The sequence below is a fragment of the Peromyscus leucopus genome, chromosome 19 (genome assembly GCF_004664715.2).
Source record: "Peromyscus leucopus breed LL Stock chromosome 19, UCI_PerLeu_2.1, whole genome shotgun sequence".
NCBI classification, from domain to species: domain Eukaryota; kingdom Metazoa; phylum Chordata; class Mammalia; order Rodentia; family Cricetidae; genus Peromyscus; species Peromyscus leucopus.
The window spans coordinates 76,009,219-76,032,154 of record NC_051079.1 but is presented as its reverse complement, the minus strand read 5'-3'; the positions used below and the strand labels follow the sequence as shown (position 1 = coordinate 76,032,154).

The 22,936-nt window shown below is 39.1% G+C and overlaps 1 protein-coding gene across 1 annotated transcript in view; it reads right to left on the bottom strand.

Annotated features, from left to right (window-relative positions):
- The window catches only part of LOC114705155 (general transcription factor 3C polypeptide 1-like), a 37,893-nt gene extending 15,612 nt beyond the window's left edge, over nucleotides 1–22,281 (bottom strand). Inside the window, exon 1 of the mRNA XM_037196926.1 lies at nucleotides 22,218–22,281. Within this exon, the coding sequence (XP_037052821.1) occupies nucleotides 22,218–22,281 (64 nt within the window). The remainder of the gene's footprint in view (nucleotides 1–22,217) is intronic.
- Nucleotides 22,282–22,936: the final 655 nt, after the last annotated feature.

Sequence of the window (22,936 nt, the reverse complement as noted above, 5' to 3'; positions counted from 1 at the left end):
AACAGCTATCTGGCAATAAAAACAACTATAAATATTAAATATAAAACTAAAGTTATAATTTAGCTGTATAAACAGTGCTACTTTAATGCGGCAACTTCAAGTGGGAATAACCTAGTAATGATAAGGACACTGGGAAAGGGTAGGCTATCCTGGTTTTATTGTTCTGTAAGTCCAGAAATGCTGCTGACAAGTGTAGGGAAACGTAAAGTCATAAACAACTCTAGTTTCAGCTGTGATAAATAGTCCGAGTTGACATTTTCACATCCATCTTTGTATTCTACGGCATGCATTGCCCCAATCAGTTCTGAGTCAGCTGTAATTAATTCCAGATTGATGGTGGCTTTACTGTTTTCCAGCATTTAATTGATGGATTATCTTCAGGGCATTCATTTCTTAAGGCATGGCAAGAATTATTCAGAGATTTCGCTCCAATGACTCTAAAGTTTAAATCCTTTTGTTTCAGTGGATGGCGTCTTGGCACTTTGTCAGTTTTGATATTTGTAGGGTGAATACTGTTCTGTGCTCACAGTTAGGAGCTGGGCTGCTGTATACTGGCCCCAGCCCATCGTTCCACATAAGTTTTCTTCCTGTACTTGAGGATAGTGCCCTTTAAATATTTTAATGCACACTACTGTGTTTAAATTCTTCCTTTTAGAAAACAAATAGGACTGTCCTCTTTCATATCTGTATCTGGGATATAGATAGTAAATTCCTATTATAAGTATAGATTGTTTAATAAAAGTAAAGAGCTATTTTGGTATATTTTCTTGTAGTTGACATTTTTCTTTGTTGGTTTGATACTCAGCTATCCTGAGTTTGGGGGCAGGGGGTGGATTGCATGATTTTTTTCCCCCCACAAATGGCTAAACACACATTTACATGAAGTTTTAATATTCTTGCGTATGTCTTTTTTGTTTGTTTTGTTTTTGTTTTTGTTTTTCGAGACAGGGTTTCTCTGTGTAGCTTTGTGCCTTTCCTGGAACTCACTTGGTAGCCCAGGCTGGCCTCGAACTCACAGAGATCCACCTGGCTCTGCCTCCCAGTTCTGGGATTAAAGGCATGCGCCACCACCGCCCGGCTTGTGTGTGTCTTTTCAGTTATATCTCCTGACCTGTTTGTATAGTTTTTCAGAGTAGAAACATGTTCTTTATCTTAAAAAAACAAAGTCTGTTTTGGAGACTTGGAAACGACTCAGCAGGTAGAAGCAGTGCTGGGGGCCCGAGTTGTATTTCTGTGACTCATATGGCAGGAAAGGATCCTCTGACCTCCACATGAAACCCTTGGTACATTCCCCAACCCAAATAAATAAATGTAATAATTAAAAAGATTAAGCCAGTGAATAAATATACATGTATAGTTTAAATAAAAGTTTCCTATTTGTGCTGACAATGATTCCCTCCAAGAGCTAACAACCATTTAACAAAAACTCAACACCGAACATGATAAGCCCTCTTTGAAGTTTCTGGTCAGGATTTTTCAAGAGACTCCCAAAATATTATAGGAAGTATTACTATTGCCCTTGGTTCTCAAAAGTGGAAAGTAAGGTAAGGGGTGTAGCTGGAGTTTTCCTGGTCCTGCCTGGCCCACAGTCAGGACAAATCTCTCTCACCCGCCAGTCTTGCAGCCTCTTAGACCCAACCAAGTAAACACACTGAGACTTATATTGCTTACAAACTGTATGGCCGTGGCAGGCTTCTTGTTATCTAGTTCTTCTATCTTAAATTAACCCATTTCTATTAATCTATACTTTGCCACACGGCTTGTGACTTACCAGTATCTTACATGTTGGTACTCATGGTGGCGGCTGGCAGCATCTCCTGACTCAGCCTTCCTGTTCCCAGAATTCTCTTCTCTGTTTGTCCCGCCTATACTTCCTGCCTTGCTACGGGCCAATCAGCATTTTGTTTATACAGAGCGATATCCACAGCAAGGGGGACAGAGTAGGAATGTTACAATTAAGATTTATTTTATTATTTTATTTTATGTGTGGGTGTTTTGCCTGTGTATGTGTCTGATATGCAGGATTTGCATGTTTGGTGCCCACAGATGCTAGAGGAAGATATTGGATGCCCTGGAACTGGAGTTTCAAACAGTTATGTGGTCATGTGGGTGATGGGAATGGAATTCAGATCCTCTGTAAGAGCAGCCAGTGCCCTTATCCACTGACCCATCTCTCCAGCCCAAGAAATGTTTATGATTTAATGTGATGTGTTTGTATGTCAAGTTGGCAAGGGTTGAACCTGTTAATAGTTAAATTTTATTGTCAGGACTAGATTTGGAACCCCCTAGGAAATAATCCTCTGTGTGGTTCCATAGGATATTTCTAGAGGGATTTATCTGAACAGAGAAGACCTACTCCATGGGCTGTAGTCCCAGACTGAATGAAAGGGAGCATACCCTCTCTCTGCTCTTTGAAGGGTAGACACTCTGTGATCATCCATCCTCTTCATACTCCCAGGGCCATGACTTCAGTGCCATGATGGGCTTTCCCTCTTCAAACCATGAGCCAATGCAAAGTTCCTTCTTTAAGTTGCTTCTGTCAGGCATTTTGTCAAACCAGCAAGAAAAGCAATCATTACCTCCCCCCTTGCCATGTAAATTAACACATTAACAGCTACTAGGGAGAACTTGAAGCCATGACTATTTGAAGATATCAATATGCCTTCCTTCATTATGGATTAATTAGAAAAATATGAGCCAGGAAAGAAAAATTAAAAAAATAAAAGTTTATGTATCTCTCTGCCTGACTGGTACATAGGGAGTAGATCATATGCATCTTTGAAACATAGCATAGTGCTTACTGGATGAGTGGTTATGGGATGGGATTTAAGTAGTCTATTTTGTAATGGTTTCTTGTACTTTTTAACTTTCACAAATTCCTCTCAGTATCTGACTGGGAATTATTTTTATGATTTGTCATCAAACATGTTCTGAGAAATGAATAATTTGTTTTATGCAGTTAGGTAGAATATCATATAAGAACATATAAAAAGAAAATACCACAATTATTTATGTTTTTAGAAGAAGAAAGAAGATATGAAAACTCTCTTAATATAAAAATCTATGATTTTTTTGCACATGCAATTAAATATTATTTTTCTGGAAAACTTTGCTTCTACTAAGAATGGAACCACTACTCACATGATATATAATCCACAAATGTAAAACGGTTAATTCATATTATGTGCTGTTCTATCTAATATGTCAGTATTTTGGAAAATATTTTTTATTGCATTTATTTATTTATTGTAGCATAAATCTTAAAAGTTCTTATTAATAAAATCAAACCCGAGGCCAGTTATTGGGGTGAAATGCTGGATGGTCAGAGAGACAGAATAAGCCACAGTTACCTCACCTAGCCGGATCCTCAGCTGGTCCTGTTTCCTCAGACTGGAAGCTTCTGTGTCCTCATCCCAATGACTCTCAGCTGAACTGCTGCTCGAAAGCCTGAAGCTTAACCAGCCAAATGCTGAACCAGCCAAATGCTTCTAGTTTCTGGTCCTCATGCCTTATATACCTTTCTGCTTTCTACCATCACTCCCTAGGTTTAAAGGCTCACTTCTTGGGATTAAAGGCGTGAGTCACCATGCCTGGCTGTTTCCAATGTGGCCTTGAACTCAGAGATCCTAGATGGATTTCTGCCTCTGGAATGCTAGGATTAAAGGCGTGTGCTATTACTGCCTAACTAGTGGCTTTTCTGTTCTCTGACCCTAGATAAGTTTATTAAGGTACACAATATTTTGGGGAACACAATACCACCACAATTTATTGTGTGTGTATGTATGTGTGTGTAAGTGTGTGTGTGTGTGTGTGTGTGTGTGTGGTATTTATGTGTGTGTAAGTGTGTGTATCTATTTGCATGGGTTCACATGTGCCATTGCATGTGTGTGGAGTCAAAAGACAATTTTTGAGAGTCACTTCTCTTCTTGCACCATGTGGGTTCCAGGAATCAAACTCAGGTTGTCCGGCTTAGTGGCAAGTATCTTTATACATTGAACTATTTCATGTGCCCTCATTTTATTTATTTTCTTTCCTTATTGTCTTTTAAATATACTGATCTGAGTTTAGATGACTTAATTAGTACCATATTTTCACTCGTTCTCAAATCGTTCTTTGAATCTAAAATTTCACCTAAGCAGAAATTCTGTTGGTTAGTACACTTAAACTTTTAGGATATAATTTTTAACAATATTTTTTCTTTGTTCTCAAATTCTCTTTCATTGTTCCTTTCATTGATTTTTCTGCTGTCAAACATCAACATTGTTTATTCCCACAGTCCGTGCACAGTAGCATTCCCTCTCCTTTGGGAAAGCGTGTCCAGATCTACCTATAAATCAAAGTGTCTGAAGACAGCAAGTAATCTCAGAGCTTCTTATGGGCCAAGGAAAACAAGGAGTCATCCCTGCAAACTGAATTCTGTTCTCAGAAGAAAGATTCACCTATTCCCACAGATCTGCCTCCAGGGATGACGTCTATATGCTGTGGCTTTGTGTAAGTTAAGACCAGTCAACAGGACCAGTCCCTAAGGTGTACACTCTTCATGGATAAATAATTTGATCATTTCTAGTGAAACTGTATATCGTTAACTATAGAATGAATTGTTTTTTCCAAGGTAAAGGGGGGAATAGCAAAAATATTTCTCTTTCTTAAAATCATTAATTCATGTAAAAGTAATTCATGAAAATACACATTTTTAAAAAGAAAATTTATCCACAATGCTACCAACCAGGAATGAGGATGAATATCATAGTGACAATTATTCCACTTTTAGAAATCATATGAGTGTGTATGTATGTGTGTGTGTGTGTGTGTGTGTGTGTGTGTGTGTGTGTGTGTTATGTGTGCATATACCTGAGATTGATGTGAAGAGTCTTCTTCAGCCATTCTATACTTATAGATTGAGGCAGGGTCTCAGTTGAGCTGAGAGCTTGCCAATATGGCTAGTTTAGCTAGCCAGCTTGCTTCAGCAAAGCTCTGTCTCCTCTTCTGAATGCTGGAATTACAGGAAGGTGCTATGACCACTTGGCTTTGTCATTTACTGAGCACTCTAGATAGATGCTTTAAGACTTGATACCAGATAGTAAAGTGGCCCTGAAAAAGACTGGATAATTTACACTGGTGGTGTATGTAAAGATGGTATTTGTAACCACTACCCTCTTGTTACCATTGAGAATCAATTTGCTTATTTTTTTTAAGTAAGATCTCAGTATGCAGCCCTGGCTAGCCTGGAACTTAGTATGTAGACCAGGCTGGCCTTGAACTCATAGAGATCCACCTGACTCTGCCTGTAGAGTCCTAGGATTAAAGACATGCCCAATCATGCTTATTGTTCATTTTTTAAATTAATTAATTAATTTTGCATCCTGACCACAGTTTCCCCTCCCTCCTCTCCTTCCAGTCCCTCTGTTCCCATCCCCAAAACCACTCTTCTTCCATTTCTGTTTAGGAAGGGACAGGTCTCCCATGAGTATCAACAAAACATGGCATAACAAGTTGCAGTAAGATTAAGCGCCTCCCCATGTTAAGTCTAGACAAGATGACCAAGTATGGGGTATAGGGTCCCAAAAGTTAGTAAAAGAGTCAGAGGCAGCCCCTCTTCCCACTGTTAGGAGTCTCACAAGAGGACCAAGCTATACAACTATAACATATATATGCTGAGTGCCTAAGTCAGTCTCATGCAGGCTCCCTGGTTGTTGGTTCAGTCTCTGTGAGCCCCTATGAGCCAAGGTTAGTTGATTTTGTGAGTTTTCTTATGGTGACCTTGACCCCTCAGGCTCCTACAATCCCTTCTGTCCCTCTTCTGCAGGATTCCCCGAACTCTGCCTAATGTTTGGCTGTGTATGTCCACATCTGTTGCCATCAGTTGCTGGATGAAACCTCTCTGATGACAATTGGATTAGGCACCAATCTGGTCCCAGGAGATGGCCAGTTCAGGCTATGTATCCACTATTGCCAGGATAATTAGCTTGGGCCATCCTTGTAGATTCCTGGGAGATTCCCTTGCACCAGGTTTTTACCTGACCCTGAAATGCTTCCCCTTTCAAGTAGTCTCTTTCAGTATTGTCCTCCTCTACCTCTTCTCAAGCTGATGGCACATGTTCCCATTCCCACCCGCCCTCACTCTACTCACAAAATTTCTGTTTTCCCTTCCCAGGGAGATCTGGGAGTTCCCCTCCCCCCCATCACCATGAACCATCTTTGATACCTAGTCTCTCTGGGTCTGTGGATTGTGGCATAGTTATCCTTTGTTTTATAGATAATATCCACTTATGAGTGAGTACATACTGTGTTTGTATTTTTCAGTCTGCATGATTTTTTTTTAACTCACTCAGAATGAGTTTTTTTTCTGGTTTGGTCTATTTGCCTTCAAATTTCCTGGTGTCTTTGTTTTTAACAGCTGAGTAATAAATACTCCATTGTGTAAATGTACCATATTTTCTTTCTCCATTCCTCAGTTGAGGGACATCTGGGTTGTTTCTAGATTCTCACTATTACAAATAAAACTGCTATGAACATATTTGAGCAAGTGTCCTTGTGGTATGGTTGAGCATCCTTTGGGTATGCCCAAGAGTGGTATACCTGCGTCTTGTGGTAAATTGATTCCCAGTTTACTGAGAAACTGCCACACTGACTTCCAAAGTGGTTGTACAAGTTTGCATTCCCACCAGCAATGGAAGAGTGTTCGCCTTACTCCATATCCTCTCCAGCATGAACTGATGCTTATGTTTTTGATCTTAGCCATTCTGACAGGTATAAGATGGAATCTCAGAGTAATTTTGATTTGTATTTCCCTAATGGCTAAGTGTAGTAAGCTTTCTTGTCAGACAATCTTGGACTACTAGCCTGCAAATAACAACATGGAGACATATTATTATGAAAGCTTGGCCTTTCCCCAACTAGCTCTTATAACTTAATTAACCTATGTTCTGTCATGACTCCATTACCTTTTCTCTGTACTATATGTATGACTTGTTTTGTGTCTCACTGGCATCTCTGCCTTTCTTCTTCCCAGAATTCTTTCTCTCCCTCGAAATCACACCTATTTTCTCCTGCATAGCAATTAGCCATTTTAGCTCTTTATTAAACCAATCACAGTGATACATCTTTACACAGTGTAAACAAATATTATTAAACAGCTAAGGATGTTGAAAATCTCCTTAAGTGTTTTTTGTCCATTTGAGATTTTTCTGTTGAGAATTTTGTGTTTAGATTTATACCCCATTTTTAAATTTGATTGTTTGGCTTGTTGGTATCTAGTTTCTTTAGTTCTCTCTATATTTTTGAAATCAACCCTTTGTTGGATGTTGAGTTGGTGAAGATCTTTTCCCATTCGGTAGGCTGCCATTTTTTTCTATTGATGGTGTCCTTTGCCTTACAGAAACTTTCAACTTCATGAGGTCCCATTTATTAATTGTCAATGTTAGTGCCTGTCCTATTGGTATTCTGTTCAGGAAGTTGTCTCCTATGCCAATGAATTCAAGGCTACTTTCCACCTTCTCTCCTATCAGGTTCAGTATAATTGGATTTATGTTGAGGTCTTTTGATCCACTTTGACTTGAGTTTTATGCAGTATGATAGATATGGATCTATTTGCATTCTTCTACATGCTGACATCCAGTTAGACCAGCATCATTTGTTGAAGATGCTTTCCTTTTTCCATTATGTAATTTTTGGCTTCTTTGTCAAAAATCAGGTGTCCATGGGTGTGTGGATTTACTTCTGGGTCTTTGACTCGATTCCATTGACCCACCTGTTTGTTTTTATGCCACTACCATGTGGTTTTTATTACTATAGTTTTGTAGTAGAGCTTGGAATCAGTGATGGTGATACCTCCAGAAGTTCTTTTATTGTACAAGATTGTTTTAGCCAGCCTGGGTGTTTTGTTTTTCCACATGAAGTTACATATTGTTCTCCCAAGGTCTGTAAAGAATTTTGTTGGGATTTTAATGGGGATTGTATTGAATCTGTAGATTACTTTTGGTAAGATGGCCATTTTTACTATGTTAATCCTACCAATCCATAAGCATGGGATTTGTTTCCATTTTCTGATATTTTCATCAATTCCTTCCTTCAAAGACTTGAAGTTCTTGTCATACAGGTCTTTCACTTGCTTGGTTAGAGTTACACCAAGATATTTTATATTATTTGAGGCTACTGTAAAGGATGTTGATTCTGTGATTTCTCAGCCCATTTATTCTTTGTATATAGGGGGACCACTGATTTTTTTTTTTATTTAATCTTGTATCCAGACACTTGACCAAAGATGTTCTTCAGATGTAGGAATTCCCTGGTAGAGTTTTTGGGGTCACTTATGTATACTATAATATATATCATCTGTGAATAATGATACTTTTGCTTGTGGAATATTGTTTTAACTATGTAAAGATGTGTCACATTTGTTTATGTTGTGGAATATTACTTTAACTATGTAAAGGTGTGTTACATTTGTTTATGCTGCATTTGTTTAATTGTGTAAAGATGTGTTGCTGTTTTAACTTGCCTGCCTAAGGCACCTGATTGGTCTAATAAAAAGCTGAATGGCCAATAACTAGACAGTAGAGGGATAAGCTGGACTGGTGGGCAGAGAGAATAAGTAGTAGGAGGAGTTTAGGCTCAGGAAGAGCAGAGAGAGAATAAGGGAGAAAGAGGGGAAGATGCTTGGGGCCAGTTAGCCAGGCAGCCACCATTCAGCCAGACACAGAATAGGAAATTCAGAATGAAAGAAAGGTTAAAAGCCCTGAGGCAAAGCATAGATGAAGAGAAACAGGTTAAATTAAGTTATAAGAGCTAGTGGGACAAGCATAAGGTAAGGCTGTGCCTTCGTATCTAGTAATAAGTCTCTGCATCATTATTTGGGAGCTAGTTGGTAGCCCAAAAGAAAAAGCCTGATACACTGACTTCTTCCATTCCAATTTGTGTCCCCTTGATTTCCCTTAGTTGTCTTATTGCTCTAGCTAGAACTTCAAGTACTGTATTGAATAGGTATGAAGAGAGTGAACAACTTGTCCTGTTCCTGATTTTAGTGGAATTGCTTTAAGTTTCTCTCTATTTAATTTGATGTTGGCAATGGACTTACTTATATTGATTTATTATGTTTAGGTATGTCCCTTGTATCCCTGATCTCTCCAGAACTTTTATTATAGAGGGGTTTGGATTTTGTCAAAGTCTTTCTCAGCAACTAATGAGATGATCATGTATTTTTTCCTTTCAGTTTGTTTATATGGTTGATTACATTGACAAATTTTCATATGTTGAACCATCCCTGCATCTCTGGGATGAAGCTTACTTAGTCATAGTAGATAATCTTTTTGATGTTTTCTTGGATTTGGTTTGCCAGTATTTTATTGAGTATTTTTGCATCAACGAATGAAATTGATCTGTAATTCTCTTTGTTGAGCCTTTGTGTGGTTTGGGTATGAGGATGACTGTAGCCTCATAGAAAGAACTTGACAATGTTCCTTCTGTTTCTATTTTGTGGGATAATTTGAAGAGTATTGTTATTGGCTCTTCTTTGAAAGTCTGGTAGAATTCTGCATTAAAACTTCCTGACCCTGGTCTATTTTTGGTTGGGAGACTTTTAATGACTACTTCTATTCCTTTAGGGGTTATCTGTGTATTTAAATTGTTTATCTGATCTTGATTTAACTTTGGTAAATGGTACCTACCAAGAAATTTGTCTATTTTTTTTTTTTATTTTTCCAGTTTTGTGGAGTACAGGTTTTTGAAGGATGACCTAGTGATTCTCTGGATTTTCTTGGAGTCTGTTGTTATACCCTTTTCATTTCTGATTTGTTGATTTTGATATTCTATCTCTGCCTTTTAGTTAGTTTGGATACAGATTTATCTATTTGGTTGATTTTTCTTGAAGAACCAACTCTTTGTTTCATTGATGTTTTGTACTGTTCTATTTTGTTGTTACTTCAGACCTCAGCTTATTTCTTGCCATCTATTCCTCTTAGGTGTGTCTGCTTATTTTGTTTTAGAGCTTTCAGGTGTTAAGTTGCTAGTATGAGATCTCTTTAAATTCTTTATGAAGGCATTTAGTGCTATGAACTTTCCTCTTGGCACAGCTTTCATTGTGTCCCATAAGTTTGAGTATTTTGTGCATTCATTTCCATTGAATTCTAGGAAGTCTTTAACTTTTTTTTTATTTCTTTCTTGACCCAGTGGTAACTCAGTAGAGAGTTGTTCTCTTTATATGAGTTTCTGTGCTTTCTGTTGTTACTGTTGTTGTTGAAATCCATGTTTAATCCATGATAGTCTGATAAGATACAGGGGGTTATTTCAATTCTTTTATATCAGTTGAGATTTGTTTTGTGATGGAGTATATGGTCAGTTTTGGAGAAGGTTTGATGTGGTGCTGAGAAGAAGGTATATTCTTTTGTGTTTGGGTAAAATGTTCTGTAGATCTCTGTTTATTCCTTTGAGTCATAACATCTGTTAGCTTCCATTATTTCTCTGTTTATTTTCTGTCTGGATGACCTGGTCTTTCACTATTATTAAGCCTATAAAATTTAACTCAATTAATATAAATGTACTAATCTTATTATGTATAAATTTTTGTTTTGTGGCACACTTATAATGTATTTCTCTCTTGAGTGGACAAGCATTTATTTAAATATTTTGTAATGTTTGATATAACATATTTTAATGTACTTGGAATTATTCCAATTGGATATTTTTTCACTATCAAATAGATAGTAAAAGCTGATAATCTAAGCTGGAGTGCATCAGCAGTTTGACTTGTATACTGGCTTACTGTATCCCACAAAAGAATGTGTTCAGGTATTTTCCTTCAGCACCTGTGAATGTGACCTTATTTGAAGTAGGATCTTCCTAGAAGGGATCAACTTAGCACAAGGTCATATTAGATTAGGATGAACTTCAATCCAATGACGGTATCTTTACACAAGGAAGGCAATTATGACACTGAAGACACAGTGAAGGCCATATAATAAAATTGGCAGACATTGTACTGATGAACTACCAGCTAAGGAACAGCACAGGAAACCCATAATACCAGAAGCTAAGAGGGAAGCAGGAACAGTCTCCCTTGGAGCCTTCAGAAGGAACCACTACAGCCAACACCTTGACTTCAGACTCCTCGACTCAAGTCTGGATAAGATGTATTTCTGCTGCTCTCAGCCAAGCAGCTTTTGATCATCTGTTATATCAACCTTAGGACACTAATACAGCTTAGATACACATTGGTTTAAAAGTATTTGAAATAGTTACTGTCAATACTATATGAAAAGGCAGATTCCCCTTAAAGACACTCACAAGGATGCACCCTTAATATGTTTCCTGGTTTGACCTCAGCATGGAGTTGATTCCCTTGCCTTAGAGCCTTAATGCTCCAGGAGGACATCTACTTTCCACAGTTTTCCTTTTTGTTTCTCGATGGTAAACTTCTACTGACACCATTTATTAAGCAAGATAGCAGATCTGTAGGTAGAATGTGCCTTTATTATCTCCACGTGCTTATCAGTGCTTGAGCCTACACTGGGGCTTTCTATTCTTATCTTTTCACCTGTCTAACTAGTCTCTCATCATCTACTTTATGGCAGTTAAAAAATATAATGTTGAATCTTGTTGGACAAGTAGGTGGTACACTTCCTCTATCACTCAACTCTGTCGGGATAAGTGAGTTTTAAAGAGGTGAATACATATTCAGCTTTAATAGACCTGAGAGAGTGGCTTCAACTGTTTATTGTAATGAGAGCATCAGCATTAGATTTTTGTCTGTGGATTGCTTTCCCACTGCCATCTTCTTTTGTATGAAGAAATAATAATTCAAGAAAGAGCCATCTCATTACCATTGCAGTTGTAAATATCATTTGTCATCTGAAAAAAACATATGGCATCAGACCGTGGAAAATAATCATCAGTCTTGTAAACTTCATTAAAATGTATGCGAGCGTCCTTTGTCCTTTAGCTAAGTGTCACCTTCTTCAATTTTGTGTGCACAAAATATGAATTAATAGGAAAAGGAACTTTCAGAGAATTGTGTGTATGGAATATTGAAAGATGAGCTTAAAATAATAACTTAAGTTGACATTCAGAAAAGCCTTTTACTTATTTTTTTCTTATTGTAACATTTTAATTTTGAAATAATTATAAACTCACAGGAGGTTTTGGAGAGAAAGAAGGTACCAAGTATCTTGCCTTTAAATAATATCCTCCAGTGTAAAGATGCTATGTAAGTATAGTATTTAAGCCAGAAATGGACATCAGTACAATTCATATGATTATTTAGATTTACCATGGCATAGTATTTTCTGTGAGTGTATGAAAGCCAACCTTAGGTATTAATTTCTTGGGTTAAGGGTTACACAGGTAGTCAACAAAGCACTCATTCTGGATGTGTCTATGAGTGATTTTCTGGAAGAAATTGGTATTTGGATTTATAGATTGAATAAGGAAGATCTTCTATTCAGTAGTATCAAAGACACTAGCTAATTGCCTAAGGGCCTGGGCAAATCAAAGTTAAACAAAGCTTTTTCTTCCTTCCATCTCTTGGAAATGGGAGACTAATCTTCATGTGTTTTTGGACATGAAATCTTCAGGTTCTCCAGCCTCTGACTTGTAGTGTCACGCTGACCTTGCTGTATTCCCTGCCCAGGTCCTCAGACTTCAGACTTGGGCTGAGCCATGCTGTCACTTACCCTGTTCTTGAGCACACAGAAGTTGTCTTAAATTCCATAATTTCATGAGAGAAATCCTCAAATGTCTCCCCTTAAGCTGTACATGGTGGTGCATGCCTACAATCACATTTGGAAGGAGGCAGGGAGAATCTAGAGCTGAAGGTCATCCTGTGCTGCATAGTGAATTTGAGGTCAGCTTAGGCTAAGACCCCATCTCAAAAAGTGAAAAATAAAATTACAACAAAAACAAACATATAACAAAGTGAATCAAAATCAAATAAGTCTACTTGCTGATCAATTGATTATCAGTTGTGCCTTCCTTTGGGTTCTGTTTCTCTGCTTAACTATTGAAATGTATGTTTACATCAGTTTTATTATGTGTAGTCTTACGCTATCACTTCCATAATAAGGACAAAACTGTACCATAATCGTAGGGCTCCCTTACATCACTTTTAGTGACTCATGTCTGTACTATCTCCCCATCTAATCCGTGGCAACAGCTGTTCATTCTCTATATCTGTTATGTTGTCATTTTGGGAAAGTTGTGTGAATAACCTCTTGTGTTGGTTATTCATCCACTGTCATTTACTGGGATTTGTTCAGATAATGTCCTCTCTTTACCATGCTGAGTAGTATCTCATAGCATAGACTACGACAGTTTGTGTATTTTTTATCCACTGAAGGTCATTTGGGTATGTCGCAATTCGGGGCAAGTACAAGTAAAGCTGCTATGAATAGTAACTTACAAGTCCCTCCATGAAAATATGTTCTGATTTCTCTGGAATAAATGTTCAGTATTGCAAGTTGGGGGCTGTATGATAAAACCATTTTTAGTTTTGAAAGGCACTGCCAAGCTATCCTCTAGCGTGTCTTACCAAAAAGCCACTTGCTTAAAATAATATTGTTCTTAAAAACATTTCTATTCCCTGAAAACTTCATATGTGTTGAGCGAAGCATGAGCAAAGGAGACCTCAAAACCCACCCCCACAGTGACCCACTTCCTCCAACAAGGCCACACCTACTCCAACAAAGTCACACTTCCTAATAGTGCCACTGCCTTTGGGGACATTTTCTTTCAAACCACCACAGTGTCATATCTAAAACCTTTGTGTGAACCTGAAGTCATAAATCTTTCTACAATCTAGGTATGGCCAGTTGAACCAATGCTAAAAGATCACTCTTCATCCAGTGCAGTGTCTTTCTTTCTTCAGTAAGACTAAGTAGTCATGTCTATGTGGTCCTGTTTCTGGACTCTTTGTTACTTTAAAAGTAGAACTACCAAAATTTAAATTGTACGCTTGTCCCTTATAACTGTCAATGGGAAAACATTGTTCAGAAAGAAAATAACAACAAATAGAGCTGGCCATCCTTTTCCAATCCATTATTATCTGTAGATTAGCCCAGGGGTTGCAGAATGTACCCAGTTTTGCTGTATGGTGCTTTTATTGCTGAGGGCCAGGCTGAGACGTTTGCTGACATGGTAGCATGGGTTGGCAAATAGCATCTGGGTGGGTGTACTTGCTGGAGTGTTAAGGTTATAGAAGAATTTCCCAGTGACTAGAAACAAAAGTTTGTGAGGTCTAGGACATACATTGACTTACTGAAATGTGACAAAGCAGTCAGGGAAATAGAGGCACAAAGAAGTTAACCTTTCCAAGGTTACCCAACTAGTGAGTACACACACATATGCAAGTGCTTTGTAGCATCCTGCCCTCATCAGGCTTGCAAATATTTTATGTAGGTAAAGATATATGGTAAATGCTAATTTCAACTGTAGGTATTATAACCTTAATATTTAATGGTACCCAAAGCTTCTTTTTTTCTTCCTGATTATAAGAATTATCTTTCCAAATGAGCTGGTCATACCTCCTAGTGGTCTATCCCTGGAACTTGCCTGTTTTTATGTTAATTACTGAGTTTCACTGTAGTTTAGGCCACCATTTTCTCTGTCCAGGAGGACTTCACAGCCCTTAACTCTTTCTGCTCTCAGTCCAGCTTTGTGTCATGTTTTCTTGACAGGGCCTTTGGTTATTTTGCTGTAAGGGCAATCTGATTTCATTTGTTGAGTTTGTCAGACAGTAGAAGATAATTAGTCAACAATTAGGGAGTGAATGAAAGAGAATACTTCCTTGGAAATGCTACCTTCCCTGTAGCTAGTGCTTAGATAAATACCACAACTTTAAACTTTGCCTCATGATTTTTCAGCTTCTTTTGCTATAAAGTCCCTCTTTTGAGGGTCTTATCAAGTGATACTGTGGAGTTAAAAAAGAATAATGCAGAGTATTACTAGTGGGCTTAACCAGACATGTGAATTTTACACTCTTCAATTTTAAATTACTCTCCAATTTCAAGTAAATGGCTGTAATTAATGCTGATCTCACCTAGCTACATCAAAGCTGCAATTTTTTCTCTTCCAATTTTGTTCCTGACTTAATATCTGTGAGCTTTCACCACAACCACCATCTCCATTCTCAGCACTAACCTCGCTGTTAGTTAACACGCACGAAAATGAAGGTCCAAGTCCAAGGAGCTACCTCTTCTCAACACCCTTCTCAACTTGTCTGGAATAATTCCACCCCACCCGCTGTGCTAGACTGAATGTTTGTGTCTTCCCAATTTTAACGTAGATTCTCAAACCCTAAAATGAATAATTTTGGAGATAGGCTTTTGTTGCTGTTGTTTGAGAGTATAACTAAGGTTAAAGGAGGTTGTTAGGGAAGCACCTAGTCTTATTTGCTCTCTCTCTCCCTTTCTTTCTCCATGTGAGTGCACAGAAGGGAGGTCATGTGAGGTCACAGGGAAAAGACAGCTGCCTGCACGGCGGGAAGAGAGACCTCCTTACTGCTTTAGTTACTTTATCTTGGCTGTGTAAAATACCTGACGAGAGCAGCTTAGGGAGGAGGGGCTTATTTTGTCTCACAGTTTGACAATACAGTCCATTGTGGTGAAGAAAGCACGGTGACAGGAGAAGAGGTGGCTAGTTATATTGTGTCCATACTCAGGAAAAAGAGACATGGATGCTAATGCCCAGTTTACTTTCTCCATTTTATTCAGTCCAGGACTGTAGCCCTATGGAATAACAGCTCCCACACTCAGAGCAGACCACCCTCTTCAGTTTAACCTCCCTGGAAACTTGCTCACAGACAATCCCAGAGGATTATCTCCTAAATGATTTAAAATCATCAAGTTGACACTCAAGATTAGCCAGTACATCCAAGAACGAACATCTCTGTCACCAGATGGTGTCAGACTCCAGACCTGTGAGAAGGTAGGTGTCAGTTGTTAAACAGTCCAGGGTGCTGTTGAGGATGCCCAAGTAGGCTAACACACATGTTCTGTTGGGAGGATCAGGAACTCAGAATTTCTCCCTTGCTTACCTTTGTCCTAGATACCATGGTGATGGCTTCTGTTTTGTGTTGCTTGGCATCATAAATATTGAGCATGGAAGGAATGGAGTGAACAAGAATAATGGAGAAATGTGGAGAAAAGACAAAAGTAGTTATTTCACCTAAGCTAAGACTCTTGTCCATGGGCATGCTGTTTGGTGCAGATGGATTCTGGCATCTGTAGTTGGAATGGGGCGTGAGGAAAAGACTACCTGCAAGTCTTTTTAGACTTTTCTTCTAATAATCTCAAAACACACACACTGATTCATGTTTAGAATAAGTTTGCAGCTTAGGATGATATCAGTATATAGTTTCTTTTCCTGTTGTCATGATTAGACATTCTGAAAAAGTCAATTAAAGGGATAAACGGCTTATTTGAGCTCATAGTAAAGTCTATCATGACATAAGTGTCAATGCAACTAGACACTGAACCTGCTGGTCACATTTCATCCATAGTCAGGAACTAGAGGACATGAACACATGCTGCTGTTCAGTTCCCTTTATACTCTTAATGTAGTTCAGGATCTCGGGCAGAAAATGGTTCACCCACAGTAGGCAGATCTTTCCACCTCAGTCATTGCAATCAAGGATCAAGGTACTTTCCTACAGATGTGCCCAGAGGCTTATCAAAGTGACAGTTAATATTAACCATCATAATCAGTAATATGCCATTCTTAGCTTAAAATTGATGTACAAGTTAACAATCAGGAACAGAATATTTAGTGAGAACATGTTTCAGTCAAAGAGCGTACGATTTGTCTATTCATACTGAGAAGGGTCTAGAAAAAAGGGAAGTCAAAGGTGAAGATTAAAGACCTGACATCAGCAAAATAAAAGAGGGAACAGAAAGCAGAGGCCAGAGCTAGGACAGAAGTTTCCAGAGATGGACTCTCTTGCTCTAAGGTTTTATCTGAACTTGCTGTTTTAAACGTACTGCAATGCTTAAGCACATCTGTCAAGCATGAGCCTTAGAAAGAGAAGTAGACACATGCCATTCATTCTCCAATTCTCTTGGATTTGTCATGTAGTTTGCTGGTTTGTGCACCAGGCAGGGTCACATCTTAGAAAGTACTTACGCATCTGAGGCCACTCACTGCCTGATGAATGGCAGGCAGCTTGGGTTACAGCTCAGAGGTCCAATACCCTCTTCCTTGCTCAATCAACCCCTTTATTCTTCTTAACTTAGGGATACATCTTAGATTAGAAAAATGGAAAGCCACTAACTAAATAAAGATATATGCTGACTTACTCTAAATACACATTTGAATGTAAAGGTGAAACAAATGGGCACTTTTCAATGAGAAATGGGTCAGAGGTTTGGGTTACTATACAGTTCTGTTGGTGAAGAGTACTTGTACCTTTTCCTCCCAACCACTAGTTAGGACTATATTTGGCTTTTCATACCTGTACCTAACCAGTGGGTCAGGTTACTTATCATGGAAAATAGTCATTCTGAGTTCGTTTAGTGATGTGTCTGCTAAATAATGTTTCAGAGCCTATGATGTTGACACGAATCTTGTACCATCCATTGTTTGTCTCCTCAAATACAGTTTGATGAGGCCCTGGCTATCTCCACAGCACAGGGTATATGCATCTTGGTGTAGCTGTAGCTGCTGCTTGCATTTTGTGGCCGATTACTTCTGCCAAAATATTGAATGAGAGCTCCTGATCCAAGGTTGCCCTCCTAGACAACTGGAAAGGCTTCAAAACCTTCATCTTGACACTAGAGTTATTAGAAAGTAAAATCAGCATTTCTTTTTTTCCTTGGGAATCAATTCCCAGTCAGCATTAACTTCCTTTTGAACTGAAAGTTTGAATAAAAGTAGCACATTGAATAAGGTGTGGTGGGATACTGTAATCTTAACACTGGGAGGGCTGAAGCAAGAGGATCACAAGTTCAAAGTCAGCTTGAGCCGCAAAACAAGGCCTTGACTCATCACCAATCAATCTACAAGTCCAGCAAGCAACCATACTTGCTTGTACTGAGAAAAATCTTTCATAAGGCCATTAGCCTTAGGAGGTGAGCTTTTTAGGTCTAGTGCCTTAGTTTTGCAAAGGACATACCTAGGTTAATGTCTCCTGGAGAGGCAGGGTGTACACTGTTCAGTAGTTAAGCAGGCCATGGTGACAGTGTGGAAAATCATATTACATTCCACTCACGATGTGGGTGTATTTCAGTTGACAGCAATTAACCCAGGCTATAAATGTATCTTATGGCAGGGGTCCTTAGGCACACCACACAGTGGGGGAAGTGAGGAAGAAGCCAAACAAGTAGCTAAGAATATATGAGAGATGTGTGAAGAAGGTTCAGGTCTGGAGTGAGCACTGTTTAAAAACAAAACAAGCAACAAACAAACAAAAACCATAAAATCAAAAACATAGCCCAGGGTCAATTATAGACATAGCATTCTAGTATTGCTAATATGTTTGTGGGGCCACCAGGTGCGATGGTTCAGAGGACTTCTTAGAGATCCCATCCTGCTCCTCTTCCATCCTCACTTCCATTCTTTTAGGCTGGAATTCACCAAGCACTCATGATAAGGCAGCAATGGGCTGCACTTCATGTGGTGTTCTTCCGGGTGCTAGTAGGGAAAAAAAAAAAAAGGTGCTTAGCTGGATTATTTTATTTAATTAACATTTGGTGAATGTTTTTCAATGACTACCGTTAGGATGGAGGCAAAGGTATACATATAATGAGCACTCACTGAGAAAACCTCAGACAACTTGGTCTATGTAGGACAATAAATAAGTAGAAGTTTCAAGCCAGGAAAGTTGATTTTCTTGTTTTCAAAAAACTGTGTATACTCCTCAAAGTCTATTTGCCTTGAAAGAGATCTAAAAACACAGAAAATATAGGAATTAAAAAGAACTACTCTGCAACTACCCCTCTCCAGATATATAATTACACTTGACAGATTCTATCTTTAAAACATTTTTCTTCTTGGAGTTATTTTTAAAAAATAAGAGAACTTTTAAAAATTAGAGTATGTGAAAGAATTGGCATTTCAGCAAAAAAAAAAAATCAAAATACACTTCTTCAATTTTATTACCCACTGGGAGCAGTGTGATTTGGGTAGAAATGCCACTGGTTAATTTATTCATTAGATTCATATCATGACTGGGGCTCCTGGTGAAGTAAGAGGTGTGAGCTGAGGATCCGTTGGGAGGTGATTGTTTTCCAGGGCTGTGCTTTATAGAGTATGTCTGTCAACCCACTTCTGAGACTGTGTGTCCAGGTTTAATGCATCATGGTGCAATAGATCATTCTAATAACACCATTCTACAGGACTGCTGAGCTTGAAACCAAAAAGTTCATTTTCCCCAGACCAATAAAACAGGCTTGACGTCATCTTGTTTGATTTCTTAAAAGGTCTGAGAGATGGTCTATGACACCACTATCTACATAGTAACACATTTACCTGAAGAAGGCAATGTGTTCACCCATCTGGCAAAAATGAATGCTGAACATACAGTGAGTATGTCTAGAGAGCTTCCTTCACAGAAGATATTACCTACATAATTGTCTGTTGGCAATGAAAACTCCCAAAGCTGGGATGTATTTTAGTGGTATAGGATTTTCTTAGCATGTACAGGGCCCTCAGTTTGAACTTCAGCACTAGAAAAATGCCCCTGAATACCAAGAAATAATTACATCAAAATTCATTCCTTCAAAAATATCTCCAGTCTTAATATTGAGTATAAAAATATGCCAAATTGCCATCTGTATTGACTGTTGTTTGTGGATATGGTAAGAAGCAGAAATGTACTCCTGGCTGGCTACGTGATTATTTAAGTATGTGTTTGGGGGATAACCTGGAGGATAAATGCATTGTTAAGTTTTTACAATGTAATGTTAATAGTCAAGATGATAGTAGTGATAATGAAGGCAGGAAAATTAAAATATATACTTTGAAAAGGTGTGTGTGTGTGTGTGTGTGTGTGTGTGTGTGTGGTCTTCGTAGGTATGTGTTTGTATGTATGTATGTGTGTATCTTAGTGTGTGCATCTTTGAATGTGTGTGTGTCTTTGTATGTATATATACATCTTTTTAAGTGTGCATGTGTATCTATGTGTATATGTGCATGTGTGTCTTTGTAGGTATATGTGTCTTTGTGTGTGTTTGTATGTGTGTCTTTGTTTGTATGTACATTTGTATGTATGTGTGTGTCTTTGTTTGTGTGCATCTTTGTAAGTGTGCATGTGTGTCTTTGTATGTGTTTTTTATGTGTGTGTACACATCTTTGTATGTGTATGTCATATGCGTGCAGGTTCCATGGAGATGAGAAGAAATCTCTGGAGCTTCTGGGGCTGGAGTCACAGGCAGTTGTGAGCTGCCTTGCTATGTGGGTACTGGGAACTGAACTCAGTTCTCAGTAAGAGCAGCAAGTAATCTTAACACAGAGTCATCTCTCCAGCCCTGGGAAACACAGTTTTGATTGCAGATAAGAAAAAATAGGTTTGCCCTGGAGAAACTCTGTGAGTGGCTGAGAACAGGTCCAGTGAAAAGTCGGTGTCTGCTTGTGCTGCTGGGAGGGTCATCAGATGGTCAAATGAACAGTTTTCAAGCACACAGAATGACACAGACCTTGACACAATTATCTTCTGTACCCACTAACACACACATCCCTGCTGTTACAAACTTCTTAATTCTTCACACACTTCTCAAGGAAATGAAAATTACTTTCTAAGTCTTTCAAAAATTAATGAACTTGAAGAAGGTGGAGAGTACAGAAGGTTATGATATAAAGATAAAGAGTGGGAAGTGGTACACTAAAAAGCTAGCATTTATTCCAGTTTAGCCAGAAAAGGGGCAGTTACATTTTTTGGCATTGTTATAAGGACAGGGTGTTCTACTTGGTGATGATAGGATTATTCAATAGATTACAGGACGTTCAGTTACATGTGAATCTCAGTAGGATATCCACTGGAGCATGAGTCATTTAGGTTGTACAGGACACACACACACACACACACACACACACACACACTTCAGAGGATGAGGAAATCCTTGAGAGGATGTGTCTGTCTGATACCTATCCCAGGGGTTGGCAAACTACAATCTATAGGCACAATCCAACCTGCCTCCTGGTTTTAAAAATAGAGCTATATTGCAATGCAGCATGCTTCTCCTACTAGATATGGCCCAAGACTGTGTTCTCATCCTAACAGCACAGCTGAGTAGCTGTGAGAGAAACTGGAGGATCCGCAAAGCTCAAGAATACTATGTGTTCCAAAGGAAGAGCAGAAGTTCACTAAGTAAAGAAAGATAGAAGAAAAGTGTTCCTTCTTCTTCTTCACAGCAAGTTCTTCACAGCAAGGGGAGAAGAGGAGGAAGCTTCAGGGAATCATGTTTGGAAGGGTTCGGTAAACTGTTTGAAAGACTACCTTTATTCTCTTTGTTCGCTCTTTCTTTCTTTCTTTCTTTTTTTTTTTTTTTTTTTTTTTGGTTTTTCAAGACAGAGTTTCTCTGTGTAGCTTTGCGCCTTTCCTGGAGCTCACTTGGTAGCCCAGGCTGGCCTCGAACTCACAGAGATCCGCCTGGCTCTGCCTCCAGAGTGCTGGGATTAAAGGCGTGCGCCACCAACGCCCGGCCATGTTCGCTCTTTCTAGGATGATTTTCTCAATTAGCTTAAAAATCAAATTCATTCTTTTTAAATTTATTATGTGTGGGGCGGCAGACAGACACAGGGAATGCCACTGTGATGAACGGATATGTGGTAGAGAAATGGGAGAAAAGGAGAGGCAGAGTGGTTCATACATTGTGGAGAGAAGCAGAACTGAAGCCAGGACAGCGAAGAGCAAGCTTATGTAGGTGGCCTGTAAGCCTCCTTGAGACAATGGTGAAGTCCAGGCTCCAGCTGCAACCCAGGGCCATGTCTGGGTCTGTGGCCCTACTGCAGCTAGGGGCTATGTTAATGTCCATGTTAATACCCAGAGGTATGGAGAGCTGTCCCTGGTGGCCTGAGCACCAGAGAGCTGGTCCAGCCCCTCACCACCTGCCTCATCAGGAGAGCTACACCGGCCCTCTAGGGAGAACTGGTCCCTGTGGTGTGGGCATGGGAGAGCTGGCCCCGACCCTCCCCCCTTCCACCCCCACCTTCTCCTCTTACCCCCCACCTCCACCCACAAAGGGAGAACTAGCCCCATCCCTCACCATGCATTTGGGAGAATTGGCCCTGACCCTTACCTGAGAAGGGCAGTCCCGGTGGAAATCCCAGACTGACCGACTCAGCTACCACCCAGGCCGACATCCAGGGCTTTGAGATGGCCCACCCCAGTATCTACCCCATCTATGACCTGCTGTAGTGTGTGAAAGGACCAGTCCTGCAGAACCATAGCTGCAGGATCTCCAAGACTCTGGGCAACAGCAGGATATCCAAGAGAAGTTTCAGTGAGGGTCCAGGTGGTGTACCAGAAGTCAGAAGCCTTGAACCAAACCAACAACTCATTGCAATGAACATTGGCAAGTAAAGCTGTCTGGGCAGAAGGGTGTCCTGTGTGACACACCACAGCTCCCAAGACTACTGCAACAAATGGATGGAGAGGCAGGGAAGGCAGAGGAGTGAAGTGGTTTTTCGTTTTAGTTATTTTTATTATTTTATTTTGAGGTGGGAGACTACATGGGTGGAGAGCAGACATGGAAAGACTTGCAAATGAGTGGGATTGGGGCACATGATGTGAATGTCCCAAAGAATCAATAAAAAAAATTGTGTTAATTTAAAAAAATCAAAATTTCAAACAGTTTAAAAAATTCTTTTTAACCTATTTTTATATAGTTTTTGAAATTTTAGTATAACTATATTATTTCTCCCTTTCACTTCACTTCTTGTTCCTTCTCAAATTCATGGTCTATTTTTCATTTTTTAAAAATTAATTTATTTATTCTATCATGTATCTTGATCTCAT